Below are 18,357 nucleotides of genomic sequence, written 5' to 3'. Positions count from 1 at the left end.
TTTTTCACACAATTCACCTATCTGTATACCGCTGTTTTCACTGTCATAAAAACGGGCTGATGACTTCCTTGTTTTATAAAGTCCCTCCTTCAGAAATACTTAACGAGTTCTGATTGGGCCAGCGGTTCCTGTGTTGTGATTCGACAGCAGCTTACAGCACGCTGCCATCCTGGAACCGCGATTGAGCTAGTTTTGAGAAGCAAGTGAGCAGGAGCATGTGCTGGAGATGTATTTATAGTCACAGGAGCGTTTTTACAGACGAGATGCGCATGAAAATCGTTACAGAAACTGTTAAACGCACCAACTTTAATAATAAAATACACTTACCGGTTGTGGTCCATAAACGACGCCTTCTCCAGACAAAGAGGGAACTGCTCCATCTTTCAAGAATAATCTTTGTGTGAATCCGGCATTAAACTGATTGAGATTGAGGAAGCTGTCCTCAGCAAAATGTGCTGCACATAGTTTTACATGTGGATTATAATCTTCAGTTAAACATAATTAATTAATTTAATTGGTTTAAAAAAATAAAAAAAACGTTTAATTTTAGTAATACTTATAAAACTTATTTTATTTTTATTTTTTTCCTGCAAAATCTGCTTATGCTTTGGATAAAAACAACCGTTATCATCATCATCATCATCATTATTATTATTAAGATTTTAATTCTTTTATATTATTTATTTTCTTTAAAACTGAGCACCTTTTGCCCCAGTTAATTCTTAATGCCATAATGCAAAAATATAATTCTTATTACTTTAAGGTAAAAATAATAGCAGTAACCAGTATTGTTTTATTTTATCCAGTAAACAGTATGCTAGTATTCCATTCTGAACGATGTTAAACAGACACCTCTGAAAAATGTTAATGATATTTCAAATAGGCCACTTCTTTAAATAATGGAGGGATGTTATTGAATCTGGAAATCAGAGAATTAAGTTCTGTTTTTTATGTTTACGCTGTCTTTGGGATGTCCATCAGCAGACGGCGCTATCTCCTAGAACTGATTAAATTATAATTGTAAACGTTTCATTGACATCTGCCCGATTATAAAAAAAAATCTGTTGAAATGATACATAAATTGATGTCACTCTGACAACACTAAAGCATTCTGTTGGCAGACTCAAATTTTATATTTGGGTGGTTACGTTTGCAACATTTTTAAGTGGTGGCAGCATGACACAGGATGTCATCCCTGCTGTTTATTAGTGACAAGAAACTGAACTGAAACTAGAACCTGAAGCCAAATTACAGGAGAAAGTGAGCTAAATATGCTACACATCCATTTTATATATCAAACTTATGATGAAATATATTCTTAGTTAAAATGAGATTATCATTTAACGGTCTTGTTTGCTTAATCACAAAATAACCATAAGAACGTAATTTAAAATAATAGTTTTCATATTATGTTTTATAAGTGACATTTTACTACCATATACATTTTGTGTCAGAGTTCTCTGTAGTTGCACACAAAATAAGTAAGTTTCCGCTTTCGAATTAAACTTCTGTTGTGCTTTATTTATTTACTGAATATGTGTGGACTATTAATGATATACAGTATGTCTCTGTTTTTATTTAATCTGATAATAATTGTGCTTTCATTTAAATCTGTTTAATTCTCTTCAATTTTGTATTATTATTGTTTTTTATTCTACTAGCAAATATGTTTATTATTCGATTTGTATTTTATGTGTTTTCTCCATAACTTAAGAGTGAATTTGTCAGTGTGAATTGTCAGGATGGTTATTTGTCATTTGTTCTGTAATGTTGTCAGAACAATATAATGTCTCAAAGATGATTGTGTGTGTGTGTGTGTGTGTGTGTGTGTGAACTTGCCCTGTTCACACAGTGAAGTCAGAGCAGGGCCTCACAGATTATCAGAATATTTAGATAGCGCTTAAACAGATGGTTAACCTGTTAGTTGTTCATCTCTGTTGATCTTAGAGCACTTTGTGTGTCGTTCTGAGCTTGTCTCGTAATGTTGCTGCGGTTCTTGGCTTTGGTGCAAAGATGGCTGTTTATACTGTTTTATCACCGTGTGATGTGGAGTGCAGAGTAGATGAAATCACAATAAACTTTCATCCAGAACACAGTGTGTGTGTCTGAGTAATCTGATGAATGAAGCTGCTTACTACACTCGTAGCGCTGGCTTTATTTTAGAATCTCTCTAAGGGGGATGCATTTTGGTGATAATCCATTGTCGGTGGCATTTTTAGAGCCAGTTTGGCTTTTCTCTGGCTAAAACTTACTCCAAAAAGCATTTAAAATAGCTAATATGCATGCAATAAAACAAGGCAGTGCTTTTACTAATGAGATTTCGAAAATCTTTCTGTACAGTTGTAGTTATTGGATACAATCAATTAAAAAGGCTGTCAAAATGATTCATCAGTGAATTGCATCCAAAATAAAAGTTGTGTCTTATATGTTTGTGCAATGTGTATATTTAATATTTATGTATGTGTGTGTGTATATAAATATATATATATGTATGTATGTGTGTGTGTGTGTGTGTGCATATAAAATATACAGTGTACACACACATATGTAAACAACACAAACTTTTAATTTGGATGTGATTAATTACAGTTAATATAGAAAGAAAGAGAGAAAGACTTCTAAACTTCTAGTTTTCTAGGCCTGAGAAAACCATTTAAAATATATTTAAAAAATTGTGACTGTTGGAGCCCTATTTTAATACTAATTCTCAAAAAATAAGGCCAAATATTATGCAATATGCTTACCAGGATCTTTAACTCCTAAGTAAATATGAGCATGTGGGAAAACACAGCCATAACACGTTCAAATAACACGCAGTATTATCATCACAGAACATGACTGAACAGTGTAGACTCTGGTGCTGCTGTGTGTGGATGTTTCAGCGGTGTGACATTGTGACAGGACTCACAGTGGGCTCCTGGCGTTGACACACATCTCTCAGGTGAAGGCTTGTGACAGACACTGTGACCTCTGCAAGGGCCTCCCAGTGATAGTGGCACCCAGGAGACCTCACGCTTGTAACCTGAAGTCATAATCTATGAAGTACTAAAACAAAGCTGCCTCAGATCAAGGTCAGGACACAGCCTGAGGAGCTGAAGATGCTTGTTGATCTCACAAGTGCAAAACGTTCCTGAGAGAGTACAAACTGCAAAACAGCATAATACTGAGCCATGACCAACAAAAATATTCTGTATTATTACATCATATAAAATACATTGCACCTGTTATGTACAACGCTACCAGTGGAACCCACATGAATTCACCAAGCTGTTCTCTCTAATGCTAAAATTCCAATAGTGTAGCGATTTATGAAGCACAGTGCACTCAGAAGTTGTTTTCAAACCAAGCAACTTTCTGTTGCTCAACGCATTTGTCAAAATCTTTTGTCCTCACACCAAATTCCTGTATTCCTGGATTCTTAAATGACTGGACATCACTGGACAATGCTAAATAAATATGACCACAGCTTTACACTGAAAAAATTAAATGACTTCTTTAAAGAAAATTCTAGGGTTAATACATTAAGCGTAATGGAGGAAATCTGTGGCATTGATTACCATTAAATTAATTAAAATGTCCTTTTTTCTACACAAAAACAATAGAGAGTGGAAATCAACATTGACTTAAATTTTGTCGACTGAGCTTAAAGGGTTAGTTAACCAAAAACTGTGTTTTACTCACCCCCTTGGCATCCTAGGTGTACATGACTTTCTTGCTTCAGATGAATCCATTCTGAGTTATATTAAAAATTGTCTTTGATCTTTTAAGCTGTTTGATGGCACTCAGTGGGTGTTGCACTGCATCAGTCCAAGAGAAGTTTAATAAAAAGCTCATCCATTAACAAAAAATTGTCTCATATGGCTAAGAGGGATGACAAAGGCCTCCTGTAGTGAATCGATGCATTCTGGGGGAATGACGGATGAGGTCAGCTTTGCTAAAGTAAGGAAACTTTGCTTCCTTTGCTCCTGTTAACAAACGTTGCTTTTCACGAGACTCACTGGCGTATGTGCAGTGCTGACCTCCATACGTCATCCTCCCGGGACTGCTTCTGTTTTACAACAGTGTTCGCAAGCTAGATTTAAGTGATTATTACGTTTTGAATATGGATATTTTTCTTACTTTGTTCACCCCCGGAGCCATATTTTTAATGGATGTGCTTTTTATTAAACTTTTCATGGACCGAGTGCCATTAAACAGCTTGAAAGATCACAATTTCTTAAATAACTGACTGCATTTGTATGAAATAAGAAAGTCATATATACCTAAGGTGACTTCAAGGTGAGTAATTTATGGGTTAATAAATTTTGGGTGAACTTCCCTTTAAAGAAGAAGCGCATGAGTTGCATGGACTAGTTTTAGTGTCATTTTTAGAGCATGATATTGTAAATCACCTCCTTCTTTCTGACTGTCAGCGAAACATCTTTGTGTTCAACAGATTAAATAGAAGAAAGAGATATGAGTTTGAAACATCAGAGGGACATTTGTGTGTGTGCGTGTGTGTGTGTGAACATGTTGAAATTGCAATCTATATTTAAATAAACCAGTAATTGTATGCATTCATAATCATATAGATTGAACTAAAAGAAAGAAGAATATAATATGGATCAGTGTCTGCTTTTTGCATACTAAGGTTAATCAGTTGTTCCTTTCAAATTAAGCTGCATTTAGTCATTAGTCTCTTATTTGATAAAATTGCTTGAAATTCAGTTTTGTTCCAATTCAAATGAAAGCTCTATATGTGATGAGCCATTGCTGAAAGGTTACATTCCAAACCGACAACAAAAAAGTAGTAAAGGTGTGTATCTGTAAGCCACTTAAATGAAGAAAAGCCTGTGTGATGATGCATTTCACAAACAGCAGATGAATAGAAGTGTTTATTCAAACGAGCACCATTCTGAATAAAACAAATTCATCATGTCCATGTGTCGAGGAGGCATAAAACTCTACCCTCATGCAAAGGTCACTGTAAAATGTACAGGTATCTTTATTGCGGAGAAGATCAAATTCTTTTAAATGTTTACGTCTTTTTATTCTCTATATAATCTTTTTGATTCTTATTGCACCCTCCCCTTTGATATATTTTAGCATGTAACAATTCATATCTCGTTTCCCTGGTTTTTGTGTCTTGATCGTTTGGTTATGGTCGGCTTTCTTGCTGCGTCAGAAGCATCCGTAAACATCATTTACAACAATAGTTCCCTATTATGGGTTATCATATACATCAAACGTCGATGTCACTTCATGTACCATTCTCTCTTAGAAAATCAAAACGTTTTTAAAAACCGTATCGGTAAAAAAACAACACCGTCGAGGAAACCCAACTTAAAAAATGCAATAGTGTGCTAGATCATGAGAGAGTCTCGCCAACAGAAACTCCAGGAATTAATGGCGCCAATGTCCTACGCATTGTTTGTGTGCATTCTTGTCCGTTATGCAAGGAAAATCGTGATCATTGCGTCTTTTGGAGCCTAAAATTCGTGTTTGTTTCTGTCTCCGACCTCATACGGTCGTGACCCGCATCACCACCTCGCGGTTGGTGGCGGTCCCGAGCCGCGTGTCGCTGGGCCGCAGCTGGCTGAGGATGTGGAGGATGGTGTAGCCGCAGTGGTGGTTGAGGATAGTCCTTAGCCGGCGCACTCGCTGGCGCCCCCTGCTGCCGCTGGCCAGGCCGTGAGGGGTGCTGCGTGCACCGCGGATGCCTGCCTTACTGCTGGAGCTCACCGGGTCTCCCAAGTCCTTCGACTTCTCATAGTTCAGTACTTTCCACTGCTGGTTTACAGCCTGCCATCGCTTGAAGATTCTGTACACGGATGAGCCCTCGTGGATTATGAGGCCTGTGAGGAATTAGAGATTAGTGGATGTTACTGACTCGTGCATAAAAATATGGACATTCACTATCACTTTACAATAATCTTCAGTTTGTCAGTACAAGCTGCAACAACATTTCTGACAGCATCAGTTCATCTAGGTTCGTATTATTTTATAATATTATATATATTACATAGATTAACATCAGATTATACATAACAAACAAATATCAACGTTGTTAATAGTATAATAATGTTATAAACTGTCAATAATATAACATTTGTAAATGTTTTTAAAACTAAAAAAATAAGAATTAGAATGCTGTATGACATTAATTAACATTAGTAACATTTCATTTTCATGCATTATTAATGTACATACAAATATGAATAACATATTTTTTATAACTTTATAATTATATAAAATGTTGAAAATACATGATCTTTTATTAGTTAGTTTTACTTTTATCTTTTTCTTCACAATATACTATATGTGATTTATATAAATGTTATTCTTAATAATACAAAAAATAAGAAATAATAATAGTAATATATTTATAATATACTGAACAAACATTAAGACATTAAAATATTTATAATTTATATATACAAACGCAATTTTTCTAATTATAAAAACCTTATTTTTTATGATATTACAAATATTTAATTTTACATAATAGTAATATATTACACAAATTAAAAACAGTAACAGTTATTGTATTCTGAATAAACATTAAGAAAAATATAAATGTGTTGTACGTTAGTACATTTATAAATTATTATGTTAAAATGCATTAGTATATGCAGAAATTAACATTAACCAAGACCAAAATATGCTTAAGAATTATTAACTAATATATTAACTGTTAACAAACATTTTTGTAAAGTTCTCATAATTTCCCTATAACAAATTTATACTTCTATATGCAAATGTTTGTATATTAAGTTTGTTATGATTCAAAATTCTCATAGTTTGTTTTATAAAGCCAAAAGCATAAAGGAAATCAGGTTCTAATTATTTAAAAAAAATTGATCCATGATGTTTTGCTTCTCACCTATGCACACAATGTCCATGAAGCCGTACATGCCGTAGCAGATCTGGAAGAGCAGGTCCTGGCGCTGCCACTTGGCCGACGGGCTGAGAGAAGACCACACCAGCCACGAGATACTGGCGAGGAGGAAGAGTGAGCCCAGGATAATGGCAGCGATCTGCACCTTCTCAATCACCGTCAGAGAAATCGCCTGCCACTGAAACACACAGCATTAAAAAGATGAGACAGCATCTTCTTGCTTTGCTTGTCGAAGCCTATAAATAGAGACACTGGCCAGTGCTTGGCCCTGACCCAGATACTTCACAGTTTGAGGCTGACGCTTTACCTGCAGAGGGTTCTTGGTGCTGATGGCCAGGACTTGGTACTTGAAGTAGCAGAGCTCACAGCTCCAGGAGCCTCTCTCGCTGATCCAGCGAATCAGACAGGGCTGGTGGGTGCAGCGCACGGAGCCGTCGCAGCGGCATGGGCTCAACAGCTCCCCCTGCAGACAGGGGAGAAATGGTTCATTTTCATTGACTTCCATCAAACATGATAACTGCCTCTGCCTCTGAAATGCCCTGTTTTTTGCTGATGTCACCAAGGCTGTGAGGCAGGAAGAAATAATATTAACCAATTGCAGTAACACCAATCACAGTCGAATCATTACAGTTAAATCCTGATCAATGCGATCAAGTTTCACCCTAAATTGTTTCCAGCTTAATATTTGTTTTACCTTGGTGAATTTTCGTGGGAAATGACATTTTATGTTCTATTTAACCAGTGTTGTTATTGTTAACTAAATCTAAGCATATGAAAAATTATTGGTAATTGAAATAAAACAGAAATAAGATAAAACATCAATATTAGAAAACTTTAACACCGAAATGAAAATTAGAAATAAAATATTATTTAAAATTGAAACAATATAAAAAATAAAGCTATATAAATATTTTTAAAAAGCTGATAAAAATCACAAAAGTGAAAAATTGATTAAAAAAATTGATTAAAATTAAACTAAAATATGAAGGAAAACTCAAATAAAAGCTATTCAAAAGACACTGAATTTGTAACAGCGGAATGTAAGATTTTTGACAAGCCAAACATGTCAGTCTCTGAGAAACATGTAGTTTATTTAAGCCACAAAATAAACTTTGTTCATTCTCTAAAATAAGTATAATGAACTACGCAATAAAGCATTCAGAACATCTCCAGCATTTTTTACAATTCCCAAAAAGCAAACAGTTCAGCACTCGCGCACGTTATCACGTCTGTCAAATACTAACATTTGCAAAATTACAACTAAAAACATCAACATAAACACACTCACGGGCATCAATCACTTCACCGAATACTGGCCAACTAAGAAATAAATAATTATCTTACAATCCATCTGTTTTCAAATCCCCATCTCTTAAATATCACAACTTCTGTGTCTGTCAAAAAAGAACGTGCACAATAAATACTAGTATTTACAAGAAGCAGTAGCCCAGCGAGTACACGCAATTCCTGGAAAGCCCACATTACTGGATGTCTTCACTACAACATTGGTTTCTGAGAAGAAAGGATCAAATGTGGCCTGAGTGGCTTCGACATGCTGTCTGTCAGAGATCGTAACGTACCTAAATCATAATACGTGTGAGTTCTTCACCCACTGAAAATGACAGGTGATCTTGACTTCTCAAAGCAATTTTTTTTAGCACGAATTACAAGCGCAGGGCCCTGGGTAAGAGAACACACACCTCAATATCCATTTATGACCGGACGCTGCCACAAACACACAGTGTTGTGGTCGAGTTGATTTACGTAAATGAGTTATTACTCATGAACCCATCCGCCATTGCAAATGCTAAATCGATGAGGGACACAGCAGGCTTTCATGCGGCTGCTGACGTGAGCTTTAGACTCCAGACTTAAGAGCGTGTGAAGAGGGACTGAAGGATCTGAAGAGTATGCAATTAATAGACGTCCTCTGCTGGTCCAGACACTCAATCAATACACACGTGACAGACAGATACAGCTCTCGCTCTCTGGGTGAACTGACGGGAAAAAAGCATTTGAGAAGTTCAACTGGAAATGCACCGGCTCTTGCGCTCTGTCACTATGGTGCATGTGGATGCTAGGCTGTTGTCAACAAAAGAGGAGCTTTCATTTTAATTTAGATGTATTTAGTGAGAAACCATGAATCAACTAACATTACCGATGCAACGGCAGCATTTCGAGAGCTGCCAAGAGAACATTCAATAGATAGAATGTGAATAACAAGTGGAGTATGAAGAACAGGAAGTCCAACCAGGGGGCAGAGATACAGTACTGTAAGATTGATGTAATCTTTAGAGAAAGACTGCAAACAAAAGAAACACTGAATGGCTTCTGAAGTACTCAGGTACTGCGGCATAACAGAAAAGAGAATAGAGCAAAGCAATCTATGGTCATCAATTGATTCGTTAACTGTGGGACCAGCGTGTCTAAATGCAATTTTGAGGTGTGACTAGAATAAGAACCGCTTTAAGCTTAATAATCACTATTGATTCTGTTGACAAACACAGACTCATAATGTGTTCAGTTTGTCTGAATAAAGACAGATACAGGCCAGTAAAGAGATCAGAACTTTACTCTGCACTACTGAGCAGTCAATCCAGCATGTGAACAAAATATGGGATTTTTTAAATTCATTTAAATGTAATATATATTAGTTTTTTTTTTTAAATACATAAATAAAAATGGTATTTAATAATAAATAATATTAAATCTGTAAATAACCATTAATTGACTTAAATAATAATACAAGAACTGTTTTAAGTTTAATAATCACTATTTATTCTGAGGAGAAACAGTTTTATAATATTTTTTATAATCTTTACAATATGAATAAAAAAACAGGTCAGTAAGGAAAATAAAACAAATGAAAAATTAAATACAATTATTAATCATTATAAATACACTTTATTTTTTTTAAATACACTTTATTTGTATAAATAAAATGTAAATGAAATTAATACAATTTTTATTAAATAATAAATAATATTAAATAGATAAATATTAAAGATTAATTTAAATAATAATAACAAAAAAATGTTTTAAGCATAATAATCACCATTGAATGATGAGTATTCAATTCTGAGGATTCTCAATTTGTTTGATAAACAAAAAAATGGGCCAGTAAAAATGTAACTAAAATATAAATAAATACAATATAAAATGTAATTCTTTGTAATGTAATTAATGTAATATTTAATAATTAATTAAAATGTAAATACATTAAAATGTATTCATTATATAATTCATTGAATTATAAAGTTAATTTATTAAATATAGTTAAATCATACATTATATTACATAAATATTAATATTATTAATAATATTAATTAATTTGAAAAAACTACAGCAACAACAACAGTAATAAATTTTAATTTGAATCAAATAAATTGATATATTTTATTGTGGAAAAAAATAGAAAGTATTAGGATACTGAACATTTTAAAACTAAAAAGTTATTGAATAAGACATATTTAAGACTCTGTACCAATCACTACTTAAATAATTGTGACACTGTTCATTGTACCTCCGTTATACAAAAGGATGTTCTTGCTTCAATTAAGGTACTAGATGCTCTTTGGAAGATCTCGAATGATGCTGGAGAAGAGGATCATCAGATTTAGTCCACATGTGCTTAATTGTTGCTGTCATTAAAGAAGTCATGTCCATTCTTATACTGAACAGATATGCATCAAATTAAAGAATATAAAACACACATTTCCACCTTTAAAGGCCTACTGTACTTGTCAAGTTCTCCAGTACAGTTGACATCACGAGTCTGTCCGATCTGATCGATGTGAGTGTTACGATAAGTGGACCTGGATGAGTCATACTGTGCTTTAAAGTACAGCCTGTCCTCCTCTTGTTGTTTCAGAGTATCTGGCTGTTATCCGAGATCCCAGGCCAGATTTTGTTTAGCCAAAATCATATATCAGTAACAAAAGCTCTCTCCATTTTTACATCTGTAATTAGCGCTCAAGTCATTCTCTGCACATAGTAATCATTGACAAAAAAGCTTTGTTCTCTGTGTGAAAAGAGACAGCAGCATCGTGGCAGATCCCACTTTGGCCCTAAAACGAAATATTTCAAAAAACCTCTCTCAGCTTAATCTGATAAGAGCTCGTATCCAGAACAAGCACATCAAAACAAATCAGTTTTACATGTTTCATAAGCCCTGACAGATCAGAATGCTGACTAATGAGGACTGATATCCCATCTGCCCCTTCAGCACGCCACTCATATTAAAAACAATGAGGACTTTAATTCCTGGAGCTATATGTTTGTGTTGTCATTCATCTATATACTGTAGCTTTCAAACGAGAGTCATCATTATGCAGCTGCATTGTGAGTCAATCACATGAGCCATAAAAGGTTCAGAAATCTGGATAACAAGCGACTAAATAGCAGTGTTATTACAGTAGTTTAAAACAAAAACCATACATATATATATATATATATATATATATATATATATATATATATATATATATATATATATATATATATATATATATATTTTTTTTTTTTTTTTTTTTTTTTTTTTTTTTTTTTTCTTTTTTTTTATTCCCTTTTAAGTAGTATTATTATTCATTTAAATTCTGTTTTATCTTTTTTTTTAAGTGTCTATACACTGAAATTCAGTGGGGTCCAGTGTTGTTTTGAAGTCGAAAACAAAATCTAAAATAATGATATGGGCCTATTTAAATAAAACTAATAAAAATGCACAGAGCAAAATTACTAAAATTTTAATAATATATATATATTAAAATGTTAATATTATATAATTTTATATAATACTATTTAATTGTAATATTCTAAAAATGAATTAAAATATTTCTAGAAAAAATAGTATGTCTATACTAAATTAACACTGCTAAACAGGTGTGACATCAAAGACAGGAAAAAAATATTTTAAAATATTATATTCTAAATATTATACACTATTTATAAAATATGTAAGTGTTTATTGACTGATTTTAAGAACCTCCAAATAGAATCAGGCAGTGGTAAATTATCTACAATAATATAATGAAATATATGAAATTTAGAATGGTGTGTGAACTCCTTGTGTCTTTATTCTAGCAGCTGTTTTTCTTCTGTCAGTCCGGCACTTTCAACAGCTCATTAAACCATTTACCTGAGAGGCAGGTTTACACTAAAATGCATCTTGCATTGAAAATAGACACCGAGGCTGACATAATCAGATGGACTGCCAGATGGATTGTGTTGGTACATCACTAACATCTTTCCATATTAGCTGATGTCTACAGCTAACTTGCAGCAGACGAGCTTGACAGGTTTCGCACATCTGTTGTTTCTCAGCTTGGCTGTTGACCAAACATCCATCCTGTGTTCAGCCTATCCCATACAAATACAAACACACACTGATTTATCCATGAGTATCTGATTATACTCTAGAATAGACATTCAATTCACTGGATAATGAATCAAGCAGGTCATCCATAACAAGACAGAAAACGTCTATCTATCGATCTATTTTGCTGCTTAATAATTTGACAATTAAAAAGTGAACTGTTGCCTATTACTTTAATCGTATGATCTCACTGAGTCTTGTTTTTCCTAACATTTCAGTTTCAGACCATGTGAATCCTGCTCCTGGCCCGCATGAACTCACCAGTGTTTGCATTGCAAATGAATCAGCTTCAGGCTGCCCTGGGCTTTAATACCCACACTAGGATCTATACATTTCCATACAGAACGTCATTGAGATGTCTACTGCTAATAAAAAAACAATAGAGAGGTTAATTGGGTGGGCATATTGAACCTGTAAATCGACAGTCTCCAATGACATACCTGTAAACCCATCAAAAGAGAAATGCATTATTAGCCTACAAGCTCTGGTCTTTGTTATAGACGGTGTGATGGTGAGCTAAACAAGCTGTCTATACTTCCCAAACAATTTCTAGTTATTTACGCAAAATTAAGGCTCACTTTAATAGATTTAACATTTACAGTAAAACAACCAACACTATAGAGCAATGCATAATGCATTAACACAATAGACAATATAAAAACTAAAACAAAATGCATATTATACACATAATTATGCAGTGTTCATGTTATAGTTAGTTTACATAAATATGATAAAACTATTATACAATATTTACTTAACTATGCAGATTATGTTTCTGCTTATAGTATAAATTAGGTAAGTTTCTTGTTTTTTGTTATTATTGTATATTAAACTGTATCAGTAGTAGTAGTAGTATTAGCCACATGTTGGTGTTCATCCAAGTGTTTTACATAAGTACAAATTAATGTCATTAATAATTAATTCATAATACTATTGGACAACATGTACAGTACTTAGCGCATAATTATATTGCTGAGCTGTTTACAGTTATGCTTTGTTGATCATAGTATTAATCACATTTCAGCATTCATGCAAGTGTATTTACATATTATCTAAAAAACATATTGCATAACTATTTAGTGGAGCTGTTTACAATTTATGCATTGTTGTTCATGTCATTATTATAATACTGAACCACAATTCAGTGTTCATATCAAGTTGTATTTACATTTAAAAAATGAGCCATGTTAATGAACAAAGTGTATTTTGTGGAGCTGTACATACTGTAGTAATTCACTACAGCAACAATAACAAGCAGCACGTGCAGCACGCATTATAATGTACCACCGAAATGTACTGTTCAATAAAAAAGGGAATTATGAGCATTAACATAAAGACCCACACAGGCCTTGTTATTGTGCTCACACACGTGATATAAAACAGCGTTTGTGTACCTGCTCGGGCCCTTGGAAGCAGATTCGACACTGAGGTGTTCTCATGCCGCTGCCCGTGCTGCTGGAGAGGCTGACCGCGTCCAGGCCCGCCTGCAGTCTCGGGTCTTTCTCCTCAAACGCCAGACTCCTGGGCCTGGGGTCGCTTCCGTAGTATTCTTCCTCGTCGTCGCGGCTGGAGCAGTCAGCGAAGGGCGGCCAACCGCAGCCGCCCATCCCGAGCCCCCTCATGCTGCTGCTGGGTCTGTTCGGCTCTGCGTCACTGTCGGAGCGTCCAGAACCGGATCGCATGAAAACCAGCACCTTCAGTTCGTTAAAAAACATGCGGATCCGGTTCTTGAACATGTTTGACTACATGAGTATGTCGTATGGCTTAAGTTAATTTTTTTATGGTTTGCGAAAGGGGTGATTATTATTTTTTTCGGAATTTAATTTGTATTGATTTATATATATGTGTGAATATTATTACTAATTATTGTTGTTATTATTATATCATATTATTATGTTTATGCATTATTAATGTTGTTGTTTTTATTAGTATTATTATAATTGTTGTTGCTGTTATTGATCACCTCAGGCCTATTATTAATATTTTATTTGACAGAAACGCAGTTGCTACCCTGAAGTCTCAGAGGAAAGTGTCCAAACCAAAGGTAATTGGACAGAAAAATCTTTGGGCTTATGTATGTGCCTGTTAGGGCCGATGTTGTTTCTCTGATACAATCATGATAGGGCGAGAGGATGACAATAAAAAGCAAATGGTATTGCAATAAATAGCCAGCAATGCATTGTTCCATGTCTAAAGAGATGTAATTTTCATAAACTCCCAGCAATCCAAAGCCTGGACGCACGGATGAGAGACAAGGAAGATGCAAAATGGCATTTCAGAGCATCGCTGCCACATACAGTTATCGTCGGGGGATCCTTCAGCATAAAAACATAATCCAAAAGAGCTGGAAGTTGGCTTCGGGTGCAATCCTATAGTTTTGTTTATTGTTCATCAGAGGCGTCATGACGAAGCTTTCACATCATTTCCTTGTGCACCTTCCAATCGACAAATTCCAACGCCACCTCCCATCCCAAACGCAGAGCTCAAAACAATCCATTAGGTTGGTGTTTTAGAAACAGCAATAATAATGGCAGTATTTTCTGAAGAGCTGGGGGAAAATGCAAGCATCTTGGCTCCATCTGAAGTTCACCACCATCAACCCTCCCGGCCGATATGGTTCCTCGCCACGTTCAAAGGAAGATGGGGCCTCCAGAACGGAAATATAAAAGGCACCGTGCGCAGGTTCGCCTATTTTACTTCTTCGCAGGGTGTAGTAGTTAGTCTGAGCTGCTGCTGCTTTGGATCGTAATGTGATGTTGATGCTGCTCCCCTCTGATTCATCCTCGAAATGGACGTTCTGCCGTCAACATACGGCGCTTGTTTCCAAGGCGCGCTCTCGCCCAATCAAAACGATTCATTTACAAACGTGTCGCTGCCGTGCGCGCTCCTGCTCCATTCTCCCGTGGGAGATTCCAAGAATGCTGAATTTTGACGGGCGCCGCTGTCCAAGGTGCTGATCTCTCGTAGTGACGTTTCCTCTGCGTGTCAAAGGCACGCGGCGGGAAATATAAATGAGCTTTAAGTGTCAGATCTGCTATGCGGCACCTCATGAACTCTGCAACACAAAATAGAAGCATATTTGTGAAGATTAACCCATATTTTCAAGCTCAGGCAACTATATTTACACAATACAGGCCTATTTAAAATGTGATAGGGACATGAAAATGTTTTGCATAACAGGATTGACCCATATAAGGACGCATTCATGGCTTTACCTGATGGCTCAGCACTTTAATGCAGTTTATTGATTGGGATTCTTGTCAACTTCTGCAGCTCTTAAAATTGATGTTTCACACCCTGCCATTGCATTTATTGCACGCTGTGCTAAGCAGCTAGGACCTGCAATAATGAAGTGACAATTCTTTCATTCATTACTACTGTACCTACTTGATGTTCTACTGATACAGATTTACAACTGACACTAAAAGGTATATGGACACTTGATGTTTCAATGTCACTGTATTAAATAACAAAATATAAAATTAAGTGGCATTTATGAAACAAAAAATGATCATTAATGGTGCATAATTTTGGCAGCATTCACTCAAAAACTGAGGTGCATAAGCTTAGATCAATGAGGCCTATGACCAATCAGTTCCACAAAGAAAGACAGAACCTATGCTTACTGAGAGAAAACAAGTTGATACAAAACATGAGGGTTAAAGTGATGATTCACCCCCACCCACCCCCCACCCAAAAAAAATTGTGTCATTATTTGCTCACCCTTGTGTCATTACAAACCATATGGCTTTCTCTCTAATGTGGAACACAAAATACTTCCTGATGGCACTGTACATAAACACATGCCTTCATAACTTTCATCGATCCACTATTCAGTTGTAATGGACAGCGAGTCAGACCCTGGTTGGTACTGAGCTGTCAAAGTGATCCTCTCTGGTAGTACAGATCAATCTCCAACAAATCATTACACATATATTACCAATTTATTGTTATGGCATGACTGTGCTGCACAAAAAAAAGGCATATAGTGTGTCCATTCTGCACATCAATAATTGAACTTGCAAAATGAGTGGACCCTTGCACATACTTTCTGACAGAAACACTACCTGGGAAATATTTAGAGGATAAAATGTTAATACCTTGCTTTCACTGGTGATCAGTGCAATTTTTTTATTTTTATAAAAACATTTTTTCTAAGTAATTTAAGTTACATAGCAAAATCCTGTTTGCTTTATACAACATTAGGATAGGCCCTAATCTTCCTAATGTTGAAGATTACATGCTACACAGGAACATGCTACACAACTCCTGTTTCAAGCTCTTGTACAAATGCACAAGCCAATTCAATCAAACCTCTGCAACTAATCCAGAATGCGGCTGCAAGATTAGACAAACTGAAAAGAGTGCATGTCACACCTCTGTTCAACAATTTGCACTGGCTACCAATAGCCATTCAAGACATTGATGTTTCTCTACAAAACCATCACTGGCTCTGCACCCCTTTACCTAAATTCACTACTCTATAGAACCTTGCTCTCCTGACTCTCTATTCTTACTACTTTTTCCCTTTCTTTTTTTCTTCAAAAAAATGGACCCTCTAACATTAACATTCTATATTCTTTTTCAATTCTATCTACTTATTTTATTTTTATTAATTTATAAAACTATTGACCCTCTATTACTAGAATTCTCTATTCTTTTGACTTGTTTTTTTATTATTATTATAAAACAAAATGACCCCTCTGACATTATTGTTTTTCATTCTTTTTCTACTCTACTTGTTCTTTTTTTTCTTCTTGTACTGCACTAGACTAACCAAGACTTGTCACAGCACTTACATTTTATTACTTCTATTGTCCTCATTTGTAAGTCACTTCGGACTACAGCATCTGCTGTATAACTAAAATGCAAATGTAAAATGTACATAAAAACATTTATTAAAAATATTACCACATGCACTTACATTTTTTATGTTTTTAAATCAAGGCTCTCACTTAAAAAGTCTGCATTTATTTGATCAAAAATACAATAAAACAGTAATATTGTTATAACATTTTAAAATAACTTCTATTTGAATATATTAAATATTGGAAACTGTGATGCATTTTTTTCAGGATTTGTTGATTAATAAAAAAGTTAAAAAGAACAGCATTTATTTGAAACAGATTTTTTTTTTTTGTTACATTAAAAATATCTTGTTTTGTCAGTTGGCCACTCACATGTTAATTTGATCCATTCAATCTACTTGCACTTCACCCAGATCATTTACATTCGCTTTGATCATGCACCCACCTTCATTTCGCTTGAAACTTCTACTTTTTTGTCTGTGGAACACAAACAGAGTTATTATCGTACATCAAAGCTTCTCTTATGCATACAATGAAAATGGATCCCAATCACTGTCAAGTTCAGCTGTAATTTTGCTTGGTCTAAAAAACATCATGTTCAAACAAGAACCCGTGTTCCCTTGCATGATAAATAAAAACCAATAAACCACAAGACTAACACAACCGAAGCTCTGTGACTTACTTTCTTTCATGATGGATTTTTTATTTATTTTTTCGAGCGTGCAGATTTACATTTCACGACATGTTAATTGGAAACTGTGTGATTACAAGTGGATTACTGTGTTGTCATCATCGTTCCGACGGCACCCATTCACTGCAGAGCATACATTGGTGAACAAGCAATGTAAATGTCTCCAGATCTCTTCTGATGAAGAAACAAACTCATCTACACCTTGAATGGCTTGAGGGTTCAATTTTCAGAAAATTTAAATTTTCTGGACAAACTACTCTTTAAAGTTTAGTCTAAAATGAGAGTTTGTAACACTATACCAGCATCTAGCATCTAGTTTGTTCCATTATTTATGCTGCTATTGACCTGCTTGTCTCCTCATTCTGATGGGAAAGATTACTCTTCCTGTTTGTCTGACTGGATCAGCATGAGGAATCGTAATATGCTTCAATATTTAATAGTAAATAAATATAGCATTTGTCATAGATGATACCTTATAGGTCAGAATGCAGAGAGATGTTTTCCCATCGCTGATCATCACACTCCATATGTTGCACTTCTACATTAGGTCTTTGCTAAGGCTGCTTCTCAAAATTCCCATAGACCTTTTGCTATATTGGTCTCTAGACAG

At 35.0% G+C, this 18,357-nt stretch overlaps 1 protein-coding gene across 1 annotated transcript; it reads right to left on the bottom strand.

The window, feature by feature from the left end:
• Positions 1–5,279: 5,279 nt before the first annotated feature.
• LOC113065686 (E3 ubiquitin-protein ligase MARCH9-like) lies at positions 5,280–15,447 on the bottom strand. Its single transcript, XM_026237144.1, has 4 exons — positions 13,643–15,447; positions 7,185–7,340; positions 6,863–7,055; positions 5,280–5,834 (listed from the first exon to the last, which is right to left on the bottom strand). Exons 1-4 carry the CDS (start codon positions 13,982–13,984, stop codon positions 5,500–5,502), a joined length of 1,026 nt encoding a protein of 341 aa, XP_026092929.1. The 5' UTR covers positions 13,985–15,447; the 3' UTR covers positions 5,280–5,499.
• Between the last annotated feature and the right edge of the window lie 2,910 nt (positions 15,448–18,357).

The sequence above is a fragment of the Carassius auratus genome, chromosome 48 (assembly GCF_003368295.1).
Source record: "Carassius auratus strain Wakin chromosome 48, ASM336829v1, whole genome shotgun sequence".
Classification (NCBI taxonomy): domain Eukaryota; kingdom Metazoa; phylum Chordata; class Actinopteri; order Cypriniformes; family Cyprinidae; genus Carassius; species Carassius auratus.
The sequence above is the reverse complement of the archived record's forward strand: the minus strand, read 5'-3'. Positions and strand labels throughout refer to the sequence as shown.